General features: G+C 45.3%; 1 protein-coding gene and 1 long non-coding RNA gene across 3 annotated transcripts in view; both read left to right on the plus strand.

Moving 5' to 3' along the window:
* Positions 1 to 5240: 5240 nt before the first annotated feature.
* cd9b (CD9 molecule b) overlaps positions 5241 to 21785 on the plus strand; it is a 41277-nt gene continuing 24732 nt past the window's right edge. Inside the window, exon 1 of one of the 2 annotated variants that reach the window (XM_036972733.2) lies at positions 5241 to 5805. In XM_036972733.2, the coding sequence (XP_036828628.2) occupies positions 5737 to 5805 (69 nt within the window). In that variant the 5' untranslated portion in view covers positions 5241 to 5736. Of the gene's footprint in view, positions 5806 to 16912; positions 17710 to 21785 lie in introns of those variants that run through there. The other variant, XM_090201488.1, reaches the window with a different exon arrangement.
* Positions 18179 to 21740, plus strand: LOC149978223 (uncharacterized). Its single transcript, XR_016487003.1, has 2 exons — positions 18179 to 20366; positions 21177 to 21740. It is a non-coding gene; the product is annotated as an uncharacterized LOC149978223 (long non-coding RNA).

The following is a 21785-nucleotide window of genomic DNA, read 5'->3' on the forward strand; positions in this document are numbered from 1 at the left end:
CCTACACACACCCCTACACACACACCTACACACACCCCTATACACACACCCCTATACACACCCCTACACACACCACTATACACACACCGACACACACACCCCTACACACACACCTACACACACCCCTACACACACAAACCACTATACACACACCTACACACACACCGACACATACCCCTACACACACACCACTATACACACACCACTATACACACACCTACACACACACCGACACATACCCCTACACACACACCACTATACACACACACCGACACACACACCGACACACACCCCTACACACACACCACTATACACACACACCCCTACACACAACCCCCTACACACCCCTACACACACCCCTACACACCCCTACACACCCCTACACACACCACTACACACACACCGACACACACCCCTACACACACACCACTATACACACACACCGACACACACACCGACACACACCCCTACACACACATCACTATACACACACACCGACACACACACCGACACACACCCCTACACACACACCACTATACACACACACCCCTACACACAACCCCCTACACACCCCTACACACACCCCTACACACCCCTACACACCCCTACACACACCGACACACACCCCTACACACCCCTACACACACACCCCTACACACACCCCTACACACACAACACTACACACCCCTACACACACACCGACACACACCCCTACACACCCCTACACACACACCCCTACACACACCCCTACACACACACCACTACACACCCCTACACACACCCCTACACACCCCTACACACACACCCCTACACACACACCCCTACACACTCACCGACACACCCCTACACACACCCCTACACACACACCCCTACACACACCCCTACACACACCCCTACACACTCACCGACACACCCCTACACACACCCCTACACACACCCCTACACACACCCCTACACACACCCCTACACACACCCCTACACACTCACCGACACACCCCTACACACACCCCTACACACACACCACTACACACACCCCTACACACACCCCTACACACACACCACTACACACCCCTACACACACACCGACACACACCCCTACACACCCCTACACACACACCCCTACACACACCCCTACACACACACCACTACACACCCCTACACACACCCCTACACACACCCCTACACACCCCTACACACACACCCCTACACACACACCCCTACACACTCACCGACACACCCCTACACATACCCCTACACACACACCACTACACACACACCGACACACACCCCTACACACACCCCTACACACACACCCCTACACACACCCCTACACACACACCACTATACACACCCCTACACACCCCTACACACACACCCCTACACACACCCCTACACACACACCACTACACACCCCTACACACACCCCTACACACACCCCTACACACCCCTACACACACACCCCTACACACACACCCCTACACACTCACCGACACACCCCTACACACACCCCTACACACACACCCCTACACACACACCACTACACACACACCGACACACACCCCTACACACACCCCTACACACACACCCCTACACACACACCACTATACACACACACCGACACACACACCGACACACACCACTATACACACACCCCTACACACACACCGACACACACCCCTACACACCCCTACACACACCCCTACACACACACCTACACACACCCCTACACACCCCTACACACACCCCTACACACACCCCTACACACACCCCTACACACCCCTACACACACCCCTACACACACACCCCTACACACACACCCCTACACACTCACCGACACACCCCTACACACACCCCTACACACACACCCCTACACACACACCACTACACACACACCGACACACACCCCTACACACCCCTACACACACCCCTACACACACACCGACACACACCACTATGCACACACCCCTACACACCCCTACACACACCCCTACACACACACCACTATACACACACACCCCTACACACACCTACACACACACCGACACACACCCCTACACACACACCACTATACACACACACCTACACACACACCACTATACACACACCACTATACACACACACCGACACACACCCCTACACACACCCCTACACACACACCGACACACACCCCTACACACACACCCCCACACACACACCACTACACAAACACCTACACACACCCCACTACACACACCACTATACACACACACCGACACACACCCCTACACACACACCTACACACACCCCTACACACATACCCCTACACACACACCACTACACACACACCACTACACACACACCCCTACACACACACCACTACACACACCCCTACACACACACCACTACACACACACCCCTACACACACACCACTACACACACACCACTACACACACACCACTACACACACACCACTACACACATGCCCCTACACACACACCACTACACACACCTACACACCTACACACACACCTACACACACACCCCTACACACACACCACTACACACATACCCCTACACACACACCCCTACACACACACCACTACACACACACCACTACACACACCCACACACACACACACACACACCACTACACACACACCCCTACACACACACACCACTACACACACACCCCTCCACACACACCACTACACACACACCACTACACACACCTACACACACACACACACACCACTACACACAGCTACACAAACACCGCTACACATACACCCCTACACACATACCATCAACACACACACAAACAAACACTACTACACACACACCACTACACACACACCCCTACACACACACCTACACACATACCCCTACACACACACACCGCTACACATGCACCCCTACACACGCACCTACACACACACACCACAACACACACCCCTACACACACACCACTACACACACACCCCTACACACACAGACCACTACACACACCACTACACACACACCACCACACACACCACTACGCACACACACCCCTACACACAACCCCCTACACATACACCACAACACATACACACACCACTACACACACACACACCACTACACATACACCACTACACATACATACACCACTACACATACACACACCACTACACATACACACACCACTACACATACACACACCACTACACATACACACACCACTACACACACACACACCACTACACATACACCACTACACACACACCGCTACACACACACCCCTACACACACACCCCTATACACAAACACACACACCACTACACATACACCACTACACACACACACACCACTACACATACACCCCTATACATACACACCCCTATACACACACTCACACCACTACACATACACCCCTACATACACACCCCTACACACACACACCACTACACATACACACACCACTACACATACACACACCCCTACACACACACACCACTACACATACACCACTACACACACACTGCTGCACACACACCCCGACACACACACACACACCACTACACATACACACACCACTACACATACACACACATACACACACCCCTATACACAAACACACACCACTACACACACACCACTACACACATGCCCCTACACACACACCACTACACACACCTACACACCTACACACACACCTACACACACACCCCTACACACACACCACTACACACATACCCCTACACACACACCCCTACACACACACCACTACACACACACCACTACACACACCCACACACACACACACACACACCACTACACACACACCCCTACACACACACACCACTACACACACACCCCTCCACACACACCACTACACACACACCACTACACACACCTACACACACACACACACACCACTACACACAGCTACACAAACACCGCTACACATACACCCCTACACACATACCATCAACACACACACAAACAAACACTACTACACACACACCACTACACACACACCCCTACACACACACCTACACACATACCCCTACACACACACACCGCTACACATGCACCCCTACACACGCACCTACACACACACACCACAACACACACCCCTACACACACACCACTACACACACACCCCTACACACACAGACCACTACACACACCACTACACACACACCACCACACACACCACTACGCACACACACCCCTACACACAACCCCCTACACATACACCACAACACATACACACACCACTACACACACACACACCACTACACATACACCACTACACATACATACACCACTACACATACACACACCACTACACATACACACACCACTACACATACACACACCACTACACATACACACACCACTACACACACACACACCACTACACATACACCACTACACACACACCGCTACACACACACCCCTACACACACACCCCTATACACAAACACACACACCACTACACATACACCACTACACACACACACACCACTACACATACACCCCTATACATACACACCCCTATACACACACTCACACCACTACACATACACCCCTACATACACACCCCTACACACACACACCACTACACATACACACACCACTACACATACACACACCCCTACACACACACACCACTACACATACACCACTACACACACACTGCTGCACACACACCCCGACACACACACACACACCACTACACATACACACACCACTACACATACACACACATACACACACCCCTATACACAAACACACACCCCTATACACAAACACCCCTATACACAAACAGACACACCACTACACACACCCCTACACCACTACACACACACTGCTACACACCGCTACACACACACCACTACACACACACCCCTATACACAAACACACACACCGCTACACACACACCCCTACACACACACACCCCTATACACAAACACACACACCCCTACACACAAACCCCTACACACACACCGTTACACACACACACCAACATTCAACCTGCACTGCTCACAGATATGAGGCAGACATCGCAATCATCATCGTCAATGGTGCAGGCTAAACCTGGTCCATGATTACAGTAATACACACGCAAAGGACGGGCTATGTGTGGTATGTGTATCACAGTGCAGTGGGAAGACAGACTCTCTGGACACAACAGGAACCATTGTTCTGGACACTGTCCCTCTGTCCCTGCTTCTCTGACCCTCTATCCGTGCATGTGTGTATGGGTGTGTGTGTGTGTGTCAGGACTCAGACTAAGCAAAGAGCCAGAGAGGCTGATCTGACCTGTAATTTACAGAGAGGCTGATCTGACCTGTAATTAACAGTATGCCTTGTCAGAGTGAATCACCTCAGCCTCACAGACACATATACCGTGTTGAGTAACAACCTGACTAAATCTATAGGACTCAAATCTGACTAGTTGTTCATATTCTGTATATTGACAATAAAAAACCTAAAGAAAAAAAGAATGAAAGAGAAAGAAAGAGAAAGAGAAGGAGCGAGAGAGAGAAAGAAAAAAGTGGCAGACAATTTGTGTCTGAGGTGGGAGTGCTGTGCGCCTCTATATAGGCACCACCACGCACAGCACACAGACAGCAGAGACAAAGGGGGCTGAAGACTTCATCAACTTCCATTCGCCCAACTGACCGGAATCAACAACATTATTATACAGCTTTTATAACAGTATTATAGACGTCTACATCTCTTCATCTGACAGACAGACAGACGGACCATGGCGCTACTGACGGGAGGAGAGACTTGCGTCAAATATCTGTTGTTCGTCTTCAACTTCGTCTTCTGGGTGAGTCTCACTCAATGCAACTCGTTATGACTGAATACTGCGGTTGGGCTGACTAAAAATGAGGACACCTCGGTCCGGACCTCGGACATTTATTCTAATTTGAAAAGTCAATTACAAAAATATATATTTTCTAATAAAGAAAATCAATTATGGCTCAACATCAAAATATTGCTCCTAGCGTAGATCAAAGGTCAGAACGCTTCTATTCTTGATCTGACAGTTCTATCAGCGCCTGCCTCTTCACCAACGAGTGGAATCTTGAACACTGGTTTGTTCGTTATGTTCGCCTGCGTCCCCCGGCTATGCCTCCCGGATTTGCTTTTATAGAAGCACATTCACTACTCTCTCAAACGGTTAAATCCGCCCTCTCGCTGCACAGGCCGAGGGCCTGAGACGTGAAACGAACTGCCCCTGCTTGGAGTCCGCTCAAGTCGGCAGCAAGATACACTGCAGATAGTGTTTGCTTGATACCTGAAAAAAATACAATTTTAAAACCGTTATCATGTTCCTCAAGGAATTCAGTGCCTTTCAGCAGTAGGCCTATGCTCTCTCGACACAGAGCGCACCCAGACTAGGCTATTGTGTTGTCCAATCATACAAACTTTGTAACTGATAGTGAATCAAAAGTCACATGACCGAAGTTGCTAGATAACCACCAATGAATTACAGAATATCTCCTATTTGACAAAATCGAGTTGATGATTATACAGATAGCAGATCAGCTCATGAATAACGTGGAGATGAAGAGAAGAAATTGTTTACATATCAAGGTATCTTAACAGGGACCAACTCTGTTTGAATGTATTTCCATATCTAGGCCTACTGCCATACCGCTTGTTGATCACACATTCTCTACCGACGCTCTCATATGGGCAGCAGTATCAGACAGCACAGAGGAAACGTTATAGTGGTATTGACTCTCTCATATGGGCAGCAGTATCAGACAGCACAGAGGAAACGTTATAGTGGTATTGACTCTCTCGTAAGGGCAGCAGTATCAGACAGCACAGAGAAGCAGAGGAAACGTTATAGTGGTATTGACTCTCTCATAAGGGCAGCAGTATCAGACAGCACAGAGGAAACGTTATAGTGGTATTGACTCTCTCATAAGGCCAGCAGTATCAGACAGCACAGAGGAAACGTTATAGTGGTATTGACTCTCTCATAAGGCCAGCAGTATCAGACAGCACAGAGGAAACATTATAGTGGTATTTTGACGTGCTTTGATCATGCACATTTTGGATTACAGAATAAAGTTAGGAATTTTCAAGTGAGACAGGAGTCAGAATTGTGGGTTTCAGTGGGACTGGGACGATAGGAAAATAGCCTCTATATAAGGCTATATAAAGCTACTACATGAGTCAATCAATAAATAATACACTTGATTTAGGCTACATTATAGCATGCTAAATGTTTCTGATCAGTGATTTAGGCTACATTATAGCATGCTAATGTTTCTGATCAGTGATTTAGGCTACATTATAGCATGCTAAATGTTTCTGATCAGTGATTTAGGCTACATTATTGCATGCTAGATGTTTCTGATCAGTGATTTAGGCTACATTATAGCATGCTAATGTTTCTGATCAGTGATTTAGGCTACATTATAGCATGCTAAATGTTTCTGATCAGTGATTTAGGCTACATTATAGCATGCTAGATGTTTCTAATCAGTGATTTAGGCAACATTATAGCATGCTAATGTTTCTGATCAGTGATTTAGGCTATATTATACCATGCTAAATGTTTCTGATCAGTGATTTAGGCTACATTATAGCATGCTAATGTTTCTGATCAGTGATTTAGGCTACATTATAGCATGCTAAATGTTTCTGATCAGTGATTTAGGCTACATTATAGCATGCTAGATGTTTCTAATCAGTGATTTAGGCAACATTATAGCATGCTAATGTTTCTGATCAGTGATTTAGGCTATATTATACCATGCTAAATGTTTCTGATCAGTGATTTAGGCTACATTATAGCATGCTAGATGTTTCTAATCAGTGATAGATGAGTTACCTCTTCCACCTGTCCAGCCAGAGATCAAGTAACCAAATATACAGACAGAGATTCAGTCAAACAAAATCACATTGATTGATTATCAGACAAGTCACAGGCTTTAGGTCAGAGGTACGCTTGTTTAACATGCTAACAAAATGTTCTGATCAGCGAATATTTCAGCAAACTAGAATAAAGATGATCATTAGCACTGTGTTGGCTTTGGGGTTGGCTTTGGGGATGACCAGTGAGATATACCTGCTGGAACGTGTGCTACGGGTGGGTGTTGTTATCGTGACCAGTGAGCTGAGATAAGGCGGAGCTTTACCTAGCATAGACTTATAGATGACCTGGAGCCATCAGGTCTGGCGATGAATATGTAGCGAAGGCCAGCCGACTAGAGCATACAGGTCACAGTGGTGGTTGGTATATGGGGCTTTGGTGACAAAACGGATGGCACTGTGATAGACTGCATCCAGTTTGCTGAGTAGAGTATTGGAAGCTATTTTGTAGATGACATCACCAAAGACGAGGATCGGTAGGATAGTCAGTTTTACTAGGGTAAGTTTGGCGGCATGAGTGAAGGAGGCTTTGTTGCGAAATAGAAAGCCAATTCTAGATTTGGTTTTGGCTTGGAGCTGTTTAATATGAGTCTGGAAGGAGAGTTTACAGTCTAGCAAGACACCTAGGTATTTATAGTTGTCCACATATTCTAGGTCAGAACCGTCCAGGGTGGTGATGCTAGTCAGGCGGGAGGGTGCGGGCAGCAAACGGTTGAAAAGCATGTATTTGGTTTTTACTAGGGTTTAAGAGCAGTTGGAGGCCACGGAAGGAGTGTTGTATGTCATTGAAGCTCATTTGGAGGTTAGTTAGCACAGTGTCCAAAGAGGGGCCAGAAGTATACAGAATGGTGTCATCTGCGTAGAGGTGGATCAGGGAATAGCAAGAGCAACATCACTGATATATACAGAGAAAAGAGTCGGCCCGAGAATTTAACCCTGTGGTACCCCCATAGAGACTGCCAGAGGACTGGACAACATGCCCTCCGATTTGACACACTGAACTCTGTCTGCAAAGTAGTTGGTGAACTAGGCAAGGCAGTCATTAGAAAAACCGAGGCAACTGAGTCTGCAGATAAGAATATGGTGATTGACAGAGTCGAAAGCCTTGGCAAGGTCAATGAAGACGGCTGCACAGTACTGTCTTTTATCGATGGCGGTTATGATATTGTTTAGTACCTTGAGCGTGGCTGAGGTGCACCCGTGACCGGCTCGGAAACTGGATTGCACAGTGGAGAAGGTACGGTGGGATTCGTGATGATCAGTGATCTGTTTGTTGACTTGGCTTTCGAAGACCTTAGATAGGCAGGGCAGGATGGATATAAGTCTGTAACAGTTTGGGTCCAGGGTGTCTCCCCCTTTGAAGAGGGGGATGACCGCGGCAGCTTTCCAATCCTTGGGTTGAACAGGCTGGTAATAGGGGTTGCGACAATGGCGGCGGACAGTTTCAGAAATAGAGGGTCCAGATTGTCAAGCCCAGCTTATTTGTATGGGTCCAGGTTTTGCAGCTCTTTCAGAACATCTGCTATCTGGATTTGGGTAAAGGAGAAGCTAGGGAGGCTTGGTCGAGTAGCTGCGGGGGGGGGGGCGGAGCTGTTGGCCGAAGTTGGAGTAGCCAGGAGGAAGGCATGGCCAGCCGTTGAGAAATGCTTGTTGAAGTTTTCGATTATCACGGATTTATCGGTGGTGACCGTGTTACCTAGCCTCAGTGCAGTGGGCAGCTGGGAGGAGGTGCTCTTGTTCTCCATGGACTTTACAGTGTCCCAGAACTTTTTGGAGTTAGAGCTACAGGATGCAAATTTCTGCTTGAAAAAGCTGGCCTTTGCTTTCCTGGCCTTTGCTTTCCTGACTGACATGCTGTCGTCGTGGGCTCCTGGGAACTCTTCTTAATCTTTATCTTGGATTGATGCTAAAGTAACTATAGCCTCAAGTCTACATGCTGTGGTCGGCTCCTGGGAACTCTTCTTAATCTTTATCTTAGATTGATGCTAAAGTAACTATAGCCTCAACTCTACATGATGTGGTCGTGGGCTCCTGGCTCTGACCTCACTGTCTTCATCGGTCAATCAGATTAGCCTCGCGTCCTGTTTATAAAATGGGCTAGAATGGATGCTGTTGGTGTTCCACTGACTGCAATGATTGTTGATTTAATCAGGCTAAACCCTTCAAAGTGGCATTAAGAAGGAATAATACTAACATGACTATACATGAGTATAGAGGACGTTACCGTAGTAACATGACTCTACATGAGTATAGAGGACCATAGTAACATGACTCTACATGAGTATAGAGGACCATAGTAACATGACTTTACATGAGCATAGAGGACCATAGTAACATTACTCTACATGAGTATAGAGGAGGTTACAATAGTAACATGACTCTACATGAGCATAGAGGACCATAGTAACATGACTCTACATGAGTATAGAGGAGGTTACAATAGTAACATGACTCTACATGAGTATAGAGGACCATAGTAACATGACTTTACATGAGCATAGAGGACCATAGTAACATGACTCTACATGAGTATAGAGGAGGTTACAATAGTAACATGACTCTACATGAGTATAGAGGACCATAGTAACATGACTCTACATGAGTATAGAGGAGGTTACAATAGTAACATGACTCTACATGAGTATAGAGGACGTTACCATAGTAACATGACTATACATGAGTAGAGAGGACGCTACCATAGTAACATAGTAACTAGTCTAAAGAAGGCCAGTTTTGTTGCTTCTTTAATCAGAATAACAGTTTTCAGCTGTTCTAACATAATTGCAAAAGGGTTTTCTAATGATTAGACTTGGATTAGCTAACACAACGTGCCATTGGAACACAGGAGTGATGGTTGCTGATAATGGGCCTCTGTACCCCTATGTAGATATTCCATACAAAATCAGCCGTTTCCAGCTACAATAGTCATTTACAACATTAACAATGTCTACACTGTATTTCTGATCAATTTGATGTCATTTTAATGGAACAAACATTTGATTTACAAATCAGTCTGCCAGTCCTTTTGACAGTCTATATACTACAAATCAGTCTGCCAGTCCTTTTGACAGTCTATATACTACAAATCAGTCTGCCAGTCCTTTTGACAGTCTATATACTACAAATCAGTCTGCCAGTCCTTTTGACAGTCTATATACTACAAATCAGTCTGCCAGTCCTTTTGACAGTCTATTTACTACAAATCAGTCTGCCAGTCCTTTTGACAGTCTATATACTACAAATCAGTCTGCCAGTCCTTTTGACAGTCTATTTACTACAAATATGTCTGTCAGTCCTTTTGACAGTCTATATAACACAAATCAGTCTGCCTGTCCTTTTGACAGTCTATTTACTACAAATCAGTCTGCCAGTCCTTTTGACAGTCTATATACTACAAATCAGTCTGCCTGTCCTTTTGACAGTCTATTTACTACAAATCAGTCTGCCAGTCCTTTTGACAGTCTATATACTACAAATCAGTCTGCCAGTCCTTTTGACAGTCTATTTACTACAAATCAGTCTGTCAGTCCTTTTGACAGTCTATATACTACAAATCAGTCTGCCTGTCCTTTTGACAGTCTATATACTACAAATCAGTCTGCCAGTCCTTTTGACAGTCTATATACTACAAATCAGTCTGCCAGTCCTTTTGACAGTCTATTTACTACAAATCAGTCTGTCAGTCATTTTGACAGTCTATATAATACAAATCAGTCTGCCTGTCCTTTTGACAGTCTATATACTACAAATCAGTCTGCCAGTCCTTTTGACAGTCTATATACTACAAATCAGTCTGCCAGTCCTTTTGACAGTCTATATACTACAAATCAGTCTGCCAGTCCTTTTGACAGTCTATATACTACAAATCAGTCTGCCAGTCCTTTTGACAGTCTATTTACTACAAATCAGTCTGCCACTCCTTTTGACAGTCTATATACTACAAATCAGTCTGCCAGTCCTTTTGACAGTCTATTTACTACAAATATGTCTGTCAGTCCTTTTGACAGTCTATATAACACAAATCAGTCTGCCTGTCCTTTTGACAGTCTATTTACTACAAATCAGTCTGCCAGTCCTTTTGACAGTCTATATACTACAAATCAGTCTGCCTGTCCTTTTGACAGTCTATTTACTACAAATCAGTCTGCCAGTCCTTTTGACAGTCTATATACTACAAATCAGTCTGCCAGTCCTTTTGACAGTCTATTTACTACAAATCAGTCTGCCAGTCCTTTTGACAGTCTATATACTACAAATCAGTCTGCCAGTCCTTTTGACAGTCTATTTACTACAAATCAGTCTGTCAGTCCTTTTGACAGTCTATATAATACAAATCAGTCTGCCTGTCCCTTTGACAGTCTATATACTACCAATCAGTCTGCCAGTCCTTTTGACAGTCTATATACTACCAATCAGTCTGCCAGTCCTTTTGACAGTCTATTTACTACAAATCAGTCTGCCAGTCCTTTTGACATTCTATTTACTACACATCAGTCTGCCAGTCCTTTTGACAGTATTTCAATCTGAAGGAGGTTTGAAGTGACTGATATGCATCAGAAAGGTATTGGGAAGTTCAGAAGACTCAGGCTGTCATGTTGTCTGATCTTCTGTGTATTGAAGAAGGTCATCAGGCTATCATGTAGTGTGATCTTCTGGGAAGAAAAGAGGAAGGTCATCAGGCTATCATGTTGTGTGACCTTCTGGGTAGAAAAGAACAACAGCCCTAGTTTGGGAAACTCTGCTTTATGACAAAGAAGTGAAAGTGTATTGATTTCTTCCTCTGACTTTCTCACGTCTCCTGTTCTTCTGTTCCTTCTGTGGGTGGAGAACAGAGAGAAAGAGAGGCAAATAGAAACAAGAGAGATTGGAGAAAAAGGAGAGAGAGAGAGGCTGGTGACAGGGAGACAAAGACATTGTTGTTGATTCTCCAGAGTCCTGAGGGAGAACAGAGCTTCAGTTACACACACACCCCTAGAGGTCAACAGTGTGTGTGTGTGTGTGTGTGTGTGTGTGTGTGTGTGTGTGTGTGTGTGTGTGTGTGTGTTTGTGTGTGTGTGTGTGTGAGTGTGTGTGAGTGTGTGTGTGTGTGTGTGTGTGTCATTATTGATGCTACCCTGGTAAACTTGTCACCACCAAGGGGGGAACAAACAGAAAACAACACCCAGCCATGATGTTTCCGTATCTAATCATTGTTATCTTCCATGTCAGGCTTTTACCTTCAATGGAGACCTTTCTGCTAACCCGTTGTTATGGAGAGGTCTTCAATGGAGACCTTCCTGCTAACCCGTTGTTATGGAGAGGTCTTCAATGGAGACCTTCCTGCTAACCTGTTGTCATGGAGAGGTCTTCAATGGAGACCTTCCTGCTAACCTGTTGTTGTGGAGAGGTCTTCAATGGAGACCTTCCTGCTAACCTGGTGTTATGGAGAGGTCTTCAATGGAGACCTTCCTGCTAACCTGGTGTTGTGGAGAGGTCTTCAATGGAGACCTTCCTGCTAACCTGTTGTCATGGAGAGGTCTTCAATGGAGACCTTCCTGCTAACCTGGTGTCATGGAGAGGTCTTCAATGGAGACCTTCCTGCTAACCTGTTGTTATGGAGAGGTCTTCAATGGAGACCTTCCTGCTAACCTGTTGTTATGGAGAGGTCTTCAATGGAGACCTTCCTGCTAACCTGGTGTCATGGAGAGGTCTTCAATGGATACCTTCCTGCTAACCTGGTGTTGTGGAGAGGTCTTCAATGGAGACCTTCCTGCTAACCTGTTGTTATGGAGAGGTCTTCAATGGAGACCTTCCTGCTAACCTGGTGTTATGGAGAGGTCTTCAATGGAGACCTTCCTGCTAACCTGGTGTTGTGGAGAGGTCTTCAATGGAGAGTGTCCAGCTGTAGACTGTAAGGACAGACCCCCAAGACATTAAGCTCATCTACCGAGCTCATGTACAAAGCAGTACACGTTTACTGAGTGACTGATTCAAAACAGTAACATTTTCTGCTAAGAGTACAAATAACCAGACAAATACATTTGCAGACATATTAGATGTGTGTTTACCATCACAAGAGGAAAATAGTGATGTTATAGCCCTGCTAATCACTATGACAACACCACAGTGTCTGTTTCCAATGTTTAAACTAGCCCTGCTAATCACTATGACAACACCACAGTGTCTGTTTCCAATGTTTAAACTAGCCCTGCTAATCACTATGACAACACCACAGTGTCTGTTTCCAATGTTTAAACTAGCCCTGCTAATCACTATGACAACACCACAGTGTCTGTTTCCAATGTTTAAACTAGCCCTGCTAATCACTATGACAACACCACAGTGTCTGTTTCCAATGTTTAAACTAGCCCTGCTAATCACTATGACAACACCACAGTGTCTGTTTCCAATGTTTAAATTAGCCCTGCTAATCACTATGACAACACCACAGTGTCTGTTTCCAATGTTTAAATTAGCCCTGCTAATCATAATGACAACACCACAGTGTCTGTTTCCAGATGGTTGAACTAGCCCTGCTAATCACTATGACAACACAAGCACTGAATATTTCCCACTGAATATTTCTCCCATCCAGAAAATAGCTGATTTCACATGTTCTAGCTAAGTCTGCTAAACATAGTAGCACAAACACGCTGACTGTTCAAAAGGACTGGCATATTGGTGTCTGTCCGACAATGTTTCACGTGAGCACCAAGCCAGTCCATTTGTCTGACAGTCAGTGGGACACACAGCAGCAGCTCCACTCCATGGTAACCATCAACATTTTCATTTCCCTCCATGACGTCCATGTTCTCCACTGTCACTATTCATATCCATGGTAACCATGTTCTCCACTGTCACTATTCATATCCATGGTAACCATGTTCTCCACTGTCTCTATTCATATCCATGGTAACCATGTTCTCCACTGTCTCTATTCATATCCATGGTAACCATGTTCTCCACTGTCTCTATTCATATCCATGGTAACCATGTTCTCCACTGTCTCTATTCATATCCATGGTAACCATGTTCTCCACTGTCACTATTCATATCCATGGTAACCATGTTCTCCACTGTCTCTATTCATATCCATGGTAACCATGTTCTCCACTGTCTCTATACATATCCATGGTAACCATGTTCTCCACTGTCTCTATTCATATCCATGGTAACCATGTTCTCCACTGTCTCTATTCATATCCATGGTAACCAAGTACATAAACTTCTGAAAAGGTTATTATCATGTCATTTGCTTGTTGTGGTGGTAATGACACGATACTTAGAGACGACTATATTTTGTGTAAAAGAAAAGTTACAAATGGCTTATACACATCCAATATGTATTTGGTTTCCATTTATTTGACTCTTTTTTAAACAGGTGCATTACATGTTTTCTGATTAAGATGACTTTTGTAAGTGCAATCGTCACGTTCTGACCTTCGTTCCTTTCTTTTGTCTTTGTTTTAGTATGGTCAGGGCGTGAGTTGGGGTGGGCAGTCTATGTTTGTTTTTCTAGGTTGTTATATTTCTATGTGTTGGGCCTGGTATGGTTCTCAATCAGAGGCAGGTGTCGTTCGTTGTCTCTGATTGAGAATCATACTTAGGCAGCCTGTTTTCCACATTTTGGTTGTGGGTGTTTATTTTCTGTTCTGTGTTTTGTTGCACCGTTCAGGACTGTTCGTTTGTCGTGTTTTGTTTCAGTGTTCATTAAACCCGTTTTAATATGAACACTTACCACGCTGCATCTTGGTCCTCCTCTCTTTCTCCCGACGACGATCCTTACAGCAATACGTAGCAGAATGTCAAAAGTCTGGGTGTGAGACAGGACAAAAACTGTGTAAAACAATGAAATACAGTCATTCAATGCTTTAGAAAATAACATTTAAAAAACATATTGAAAGATATAAAAACAAGTTGAGGATTATTTTAGTCTTAATGGATGTGAAATGAAAAAATCCAAATGAACTTAAAATCAGGTTTTCTAGAGCAGGGCTGGAACAAAAGCCTGCACATCCAGTAGTAAATCTCCAGGAGGCTTAGCTACCTCTATTATCATGTGGCTGGCAGAACAGAGAACTATTGGAGCCAACAAGCTCCTCCTCCGCCTCATCATCACCATAACTGGTACATCTGACCTGCAGTGTTCTATTTCCACCACTAGATGGAGACACTCTACACAGTCTGATGATCTGATCCTATATAAATGGCCTGGTCCAATAGAAACAAGGCCTTCATCTCTATGTGATGGTCTGGTCCAATAGAAACAAGGCCTTCATCTACATGTGAAGGTATGGTCCAATAGAAACAAGGCCTTCATCTACATGTGATGGTCTGGTCCAATAGAAACAAGGCCTTCATATCCATGTGATGGTCTGGTCCAATAGAAACAAGGCCTTCATCTCTATGTGATGGTCTGGTCCAATAGACTACAGCCGGTTCTACCATTTCACAATAGTTATTACTTCTAAACAAAATACCTTTTTGGGTAGATTCTAATACATTTTTATTTCTTTACTTATCTATTGTTCACCCAATACCTTTTTATTACTTAAAAATTGCACAGTTGGTTAGAGCCAGACTCAGACTCCTTGACTTTTTGACTCCTTAACTTTTTCCACATTTTGGTACGTTACAGCCTTATTCTAAAATGGATTAAGTCGAAGACCAAACAAACACGTAACAAAGCACAGGGTAGAAACCCAAAACAAAAGAGCGAGGAATACCTCAAATAAATAACACAAGCGCCCAATGTTTAACATACGGGACCAGATCCGTAATCATCTGCACAATGATTAACATACGGGACCAGACCCGTAATCATCTGCACAATGTTTAACACAGGGGACCAGACCCGTAATCATCTGCACAATCCACAATGGCACGAAAGCCCAAAACACACAGCACAGTTACTCACACGCACCAACGGACATAGTAACAATAATCAACAGCCCAATAGAAACCAAAGGGCACCACTTATTCAAGTAATAATCAGTGGGAATAGGGGACAGGTGTGTGTGATGAACGTTCTGGAAGGATCCGTGACAATAAGGCTGTAACGTAACAGAATGTGGAAAAGGTCAAGGGGTCTGAATACTTTCCGAAGGCCCTGTGTATAGTCTATAGATCAGATCAAGGAACCAAGCGAAATCCTGCCCCCATGGCTGAGGAAGGAATGATATGTCTCCATTTTCAGGTAGTAAGAAAGGTATGTTGAATGCAGGTACGAGGAAAAACAACATTGCAACACTCAGAATCTTGCGTCTGCGTAGAGCTTGTTGTAAGCTTTAGTCGAGCCCCTCCCTTCCTGCTTGACTGACTGACTAACAAAGAACAAGTGAGGTTGGAGGGTGTGGCTCAGGAATTCTCCACAGACCTCTCTCCTTCGTGTTCATTCACAGGTTTCTTTCCGCAGGTTTAACTCTGACTAGACTTCTCTGGGAACCGCAGGTTTAACTCTGACTAGACTTCTCTGGGAACCGTCGGTTTAACTCTGACTAGACTTCTCTGGGAACCGCAGGTTTAACTCTGACTAGACTTCTCTGGGAACCGTAGGTTTAACTCTGACGAGACTTCTCTGGGAACCGTCGGTTTAACTCTGACGAGACTTCTCTGGGAACCGCAGGTCTAACTCTGACTAGACTTCTCTGGGAACCGTAGGTTTAACTCTGACGAGACTTCTCTGGGAACCGTAGGTTTAACTCTGACTAGACTTCTCTGGGAACCGCAGGTCTAACTCTGACTAGACTTGTCTGGGATATTTCTCTCCACCACCAGACCTGTGCTGTATTTTACCATGGGAGTCGTAGGAGGAATCAAATGCATCAAATACCTGATGTTCATGTTCAACTTCCTCTTCTGGGTAAGTGCTCTGAGATATCGAACTTCTGTCTAAGTGCTCTGAGATATCGAACTTCTGTCTAAGTGCTCTGAGATATCGAACTTCTGTCTAAGTGCTCTGAGATATCGAACTTCTGTCTAAGTGCTCTGAGATATTGAACTTCTGTCTCAGTGCTCTGAGATATCGAACTTCTGTCTAAGTGCTCTGAGATATCGAACTTCTGTCTAAGTGCTCTGAGATATTGAACTTCTGTCTCAGTGCTCTGAGATATCGAACTTCTGTCTAAGTGCTCTGAGATATCGAACTTCTGTCTAAGTGCTCTGAGATATTGAACTTCTGTCTAAGTGCTCTGAGATATCAAACTTCTGTCTAAGTGCTCTGAGATATCGAACTTCTGTCTAAGTGCTCTGAGATATTGAACTTCTGTCTAAGTGCTCTGAGATATCGAACTTCTGTCTAAGTGCTCTGAGATATCGAACTTCTGTCTAAGTGCTCTGAGATATCGAACTTCTGTCTAAGTGCTCTGAGATATTGAACTTCTGTCTAAGTGCTCTGAGATATCGAACTTCTGTCTAAGTGCTCTGAGATATTGAACTTCTGTCTAAGTGCTCTGAGATATCAAACTTCTGTCTAAGTGCTCTGAGATATCGAACTTCTGTCTAAGTGCTCTGAGATATCGAACTTCTGTCTAAGTGCTCTGAGATATCGAACTTCTGTCTAAGTGCTCTGAGATATCGAACTTCTGTCTAAGTGCTCTGAGATATTGAACTTCTGTCTAAGTGCTCTGAGATATCGAACTTCTGTCTAAGTGCTCTGAGATATCGAACTTCTGTCTAAGTGCTCTGAGATATCGAACTTCTGTCTAAGTGCTCTGAGATATTGAACTTCTGTCTAAGTGCTCTGAGATATCGAACTTCTGTCTAAGTGCTCTGAGATATTGAACTTCTGTCTAAGTGCTCTGAGATATCGAACTTCTGTCTAAGTGCTCTGAGATATCGAACTTCTGTCTAAGTGCTCTGAGATATCGAACTTCTGTCTAAGTGCTCTGAGATATCGAACTTCTGTCTAAGTGCTCTGAGATATCAAACTTCTGTCTAAGTGCTCTGAGATATCGAACTTCTGTCTAAGTGCTCTGAGATATCGAACTTCTGTCTAAGTGCTCTGAGATATCAAACTTCTGTCTAAGTGCTCTGAGATATCGAACTTCTGTCTAAGTGCTCTGAGATATCGAACTTCTGTCTAAGTGCTCTGAGATATCGAACTTCTGTCTAAGTGCTCTGAGATATCGAACTTCTGTCTAAGTGCTCTGAGATATCGAACTTCTGTCTAAGTGCTCTGAGATATCGAACTTCTGTCTAAGTGCTCTGAGATATCGAACTTCTGTCTAAGTGCTCTGAGATATCGAACTTCTGTCTAAGTGCTCTGAGATATCGAACTTCTGTCTAAGTGCTCTGAGATATCGAACTTCTGTCTAAGTGCTCTGAGATATCAAACTTCTGTCTAAGTGCTCTGAGATATCGAACTTCTGTCTAAGTGCTCTGAGATATCGAACTTCTGTCTAAGTGCTCTGAGATATCGAACTTCTGTCTAAGTGCTCTGAGATATCGAACTTCTGTCTCATATTCTCTCTACTGAGTCCCCTCTTACCTGAGCCTGGGTGGCAGGTAGCCCTCTGGTTAGAGCATTGAGCCAGTAACTGAAAGGTTGCTGGCTCGAATCCCCATCTGTTGTTCTGCCCCTGAACAAGGCAGTTAACCCACTGTTCCTCGGTAGGCTGTCATTGTAAATCAGAATTTCGTCACAACTTCCTTGTCTAGTTAAAAAAATGACCCTCTCTCTTTTGTCACATTCTCTCTTCTCTTTTACAATGTTATCAGCATTTTGGTGGTCAGCTGTTTGTTGACCATAGTGAGAAAAGAGAATGATTAACACTGAGAAGCTAAATCAGACTGGACGAGTGTCTGGTTGTTTCCCTTGGTTGGTAAGGTATCCCTGAGATACTCTCTGTCTGACTGTGTGTGATATATCATCCAGGTCTTATGTTATTATATTTTTTTATAAAGACAGCAATACAAACATTGACATTCATTGTACTGTTGAATGGGATGGCCAATTTAGAGGACAAAAAAAACTTAACTCACACATACACAAAATAAAACTAAATCCTATTAGGTGGTACATGTATAAGAAGACAGCATATAGTCATTACAAGCAGTGTAGTTAAACCCAAAATAAATATTGAGTGGAGTACAGCACAGAGTAGCAGCAGATCGTCAACCCAGTTATGAAGCGGGACCAGACCATTTATCCAGTATCGGCTGACATATTTTGTAAAACGTTGGACTTCTATTGGAGGTATTGTATCGTATCTTTTCATATGTATTACATTCCCTAAATCCCGTAACCACATTTCAAAGGTAGGTACAGTCTCCAGTTTCCAAAATTGTAATATGAGCCTCTTGGCTAATAGAGTACAAAGAGAGACAGCTTTCCCTTCGTGGTTATTCCCATCACCTGTACCAAACAGAGCGGTCAATGGGTCTGGGGCTAGAACTCTATCGAAGGCTCTAGATAAATAATCAAAAATGAGAGCCCATTAAGCCTGTAACTTAGGACATGTCCAAAATAAGTGGGTCAACGTCCCCTCACCCTGCTTGCACCTCTCACACAGTGGTGAGGTGTCCGTCCCCTCATCCTGCTTGCACCTCTCACACAGTGGTGAGGTGTCCGTCCCCTCATCCTGCTTGCACCTCTCACACAGTGGTGAGGTGTCCGTCCCCTCATCCTGCTTGCACCTCTCACACAGTGGTGAGGTGTCCGTCCCCTCGTCCTGCTTGCACCTCTCACACAGTGGTGAGGTGTCCGTCCCCTCGTCTTGCTTGCACCTCTCACACAGTGGTGAGGTGTCCGTCCCCTCGTCCTGCTTGCACCTCTCACACAGTGGTGAGGTGTCCGTCCCCTCATCCTGCTTGCACCTCTCACACAGTGGTGAGGTGTCCGTCCCCTCATCCTGCTTGCACCTCTCACACAGTGGTGAGGTGTCCGTCCCCTCATCCTGCTTGCACCTCTCACACAGTGGTGAGGTGTCCGTCCCCTCGTCCTGCTTGCACCTCTCACACAGTGGTGAGGTGTCCGTCCCCTCGTCCTGCTTGCACCTCTCACACAGTGGTGAGGTGTCCGTCCCCTCGTCCTGCTTGCACCTCTCACACAGTGGTGAGGTGTCCGTCCCCTCGTCCTGCTTGCACCTCTCACACAGTGGTGAGGTGTCCGTCCCCTCGTCCTGCTTGCACCTCTCACACAGTGGTGAGGTGTCCGTCCCCTCGTCCTGCTTGCACCTCTCACACAGTGGTGAGGTGTCCGTCCCCTCGTCCTGCTTGCACCTCTCACACAGTGGTGAGGTGTCCGTCCCCTCATCCTGCTTGCACCTCTCACACAGTGGTGAGGTGTCCGTCCCCTCATCCTGCTTGCACCTCTCACACAGCGGTGAGGTGTCCAGGAATATTTCATGCAGTTTTACTTTTGAGTAATGTAACCTGTGTATCACCTTAAACTGTACAAGGTTGTGTCTGGCATTCACTGAACTGTGGTTTATATTCCTGAGAGCTTCTACTCAGTCCTCATCTCAGAGCTTCTACTCAGTCCTCATCTGAGAGCTTCTACCCAGTCCTCATCTGAGAGCTTCTACCCAGTCCTCATCTGAGAGCTTCTACCCAGTCCTCATCTGAGAGCTTCTACCCATTCCTCATCTGAGAGCTTCTACCCAGTCCTCATCTGAGAGCTTCTACTCAGTCCTCATCTCAGAGCTTCTACCCAGTCCTCATCTGAGAGCTTCTACCCAGTCCTCATCTGAGAGCTTCTACCCAGTCCTCATCTGAGAGCTTCTATCCAGTCCTCATCTGAGAGCTTCTACCCAGTCCTCATCTCAGAGCTTCTACTCAGTCCTCATCTGAGAGCTTCTACTCAGTCCTCATCTGAGAGCTTCTACCCAGTCCTCATCTGAGAGCTTCTACCCAGTCCTCATCTGAGAGCTTCTACCCAGTCCTCATCTGAGATTTCTGAGCCAAGTTCTTGTTCCCAAGCCCTTTTAATAGTGTCTG

This window comes from Oncorhynchus mykiss, chromosome 15 (assembly GCF_057628025.1).
Source record: "Oncorhynchus mykiss isolate SJ-2025 chromosome 15, ASM5762802v1, whole genome shotgun sequence".
Lineage (NCBI taxonomy): Eukaryota > Metazoa > Chordata > Actinopteri > Salmoniformes > Salmonidae > Oncorhynchus > Oncorhynchus mykiss.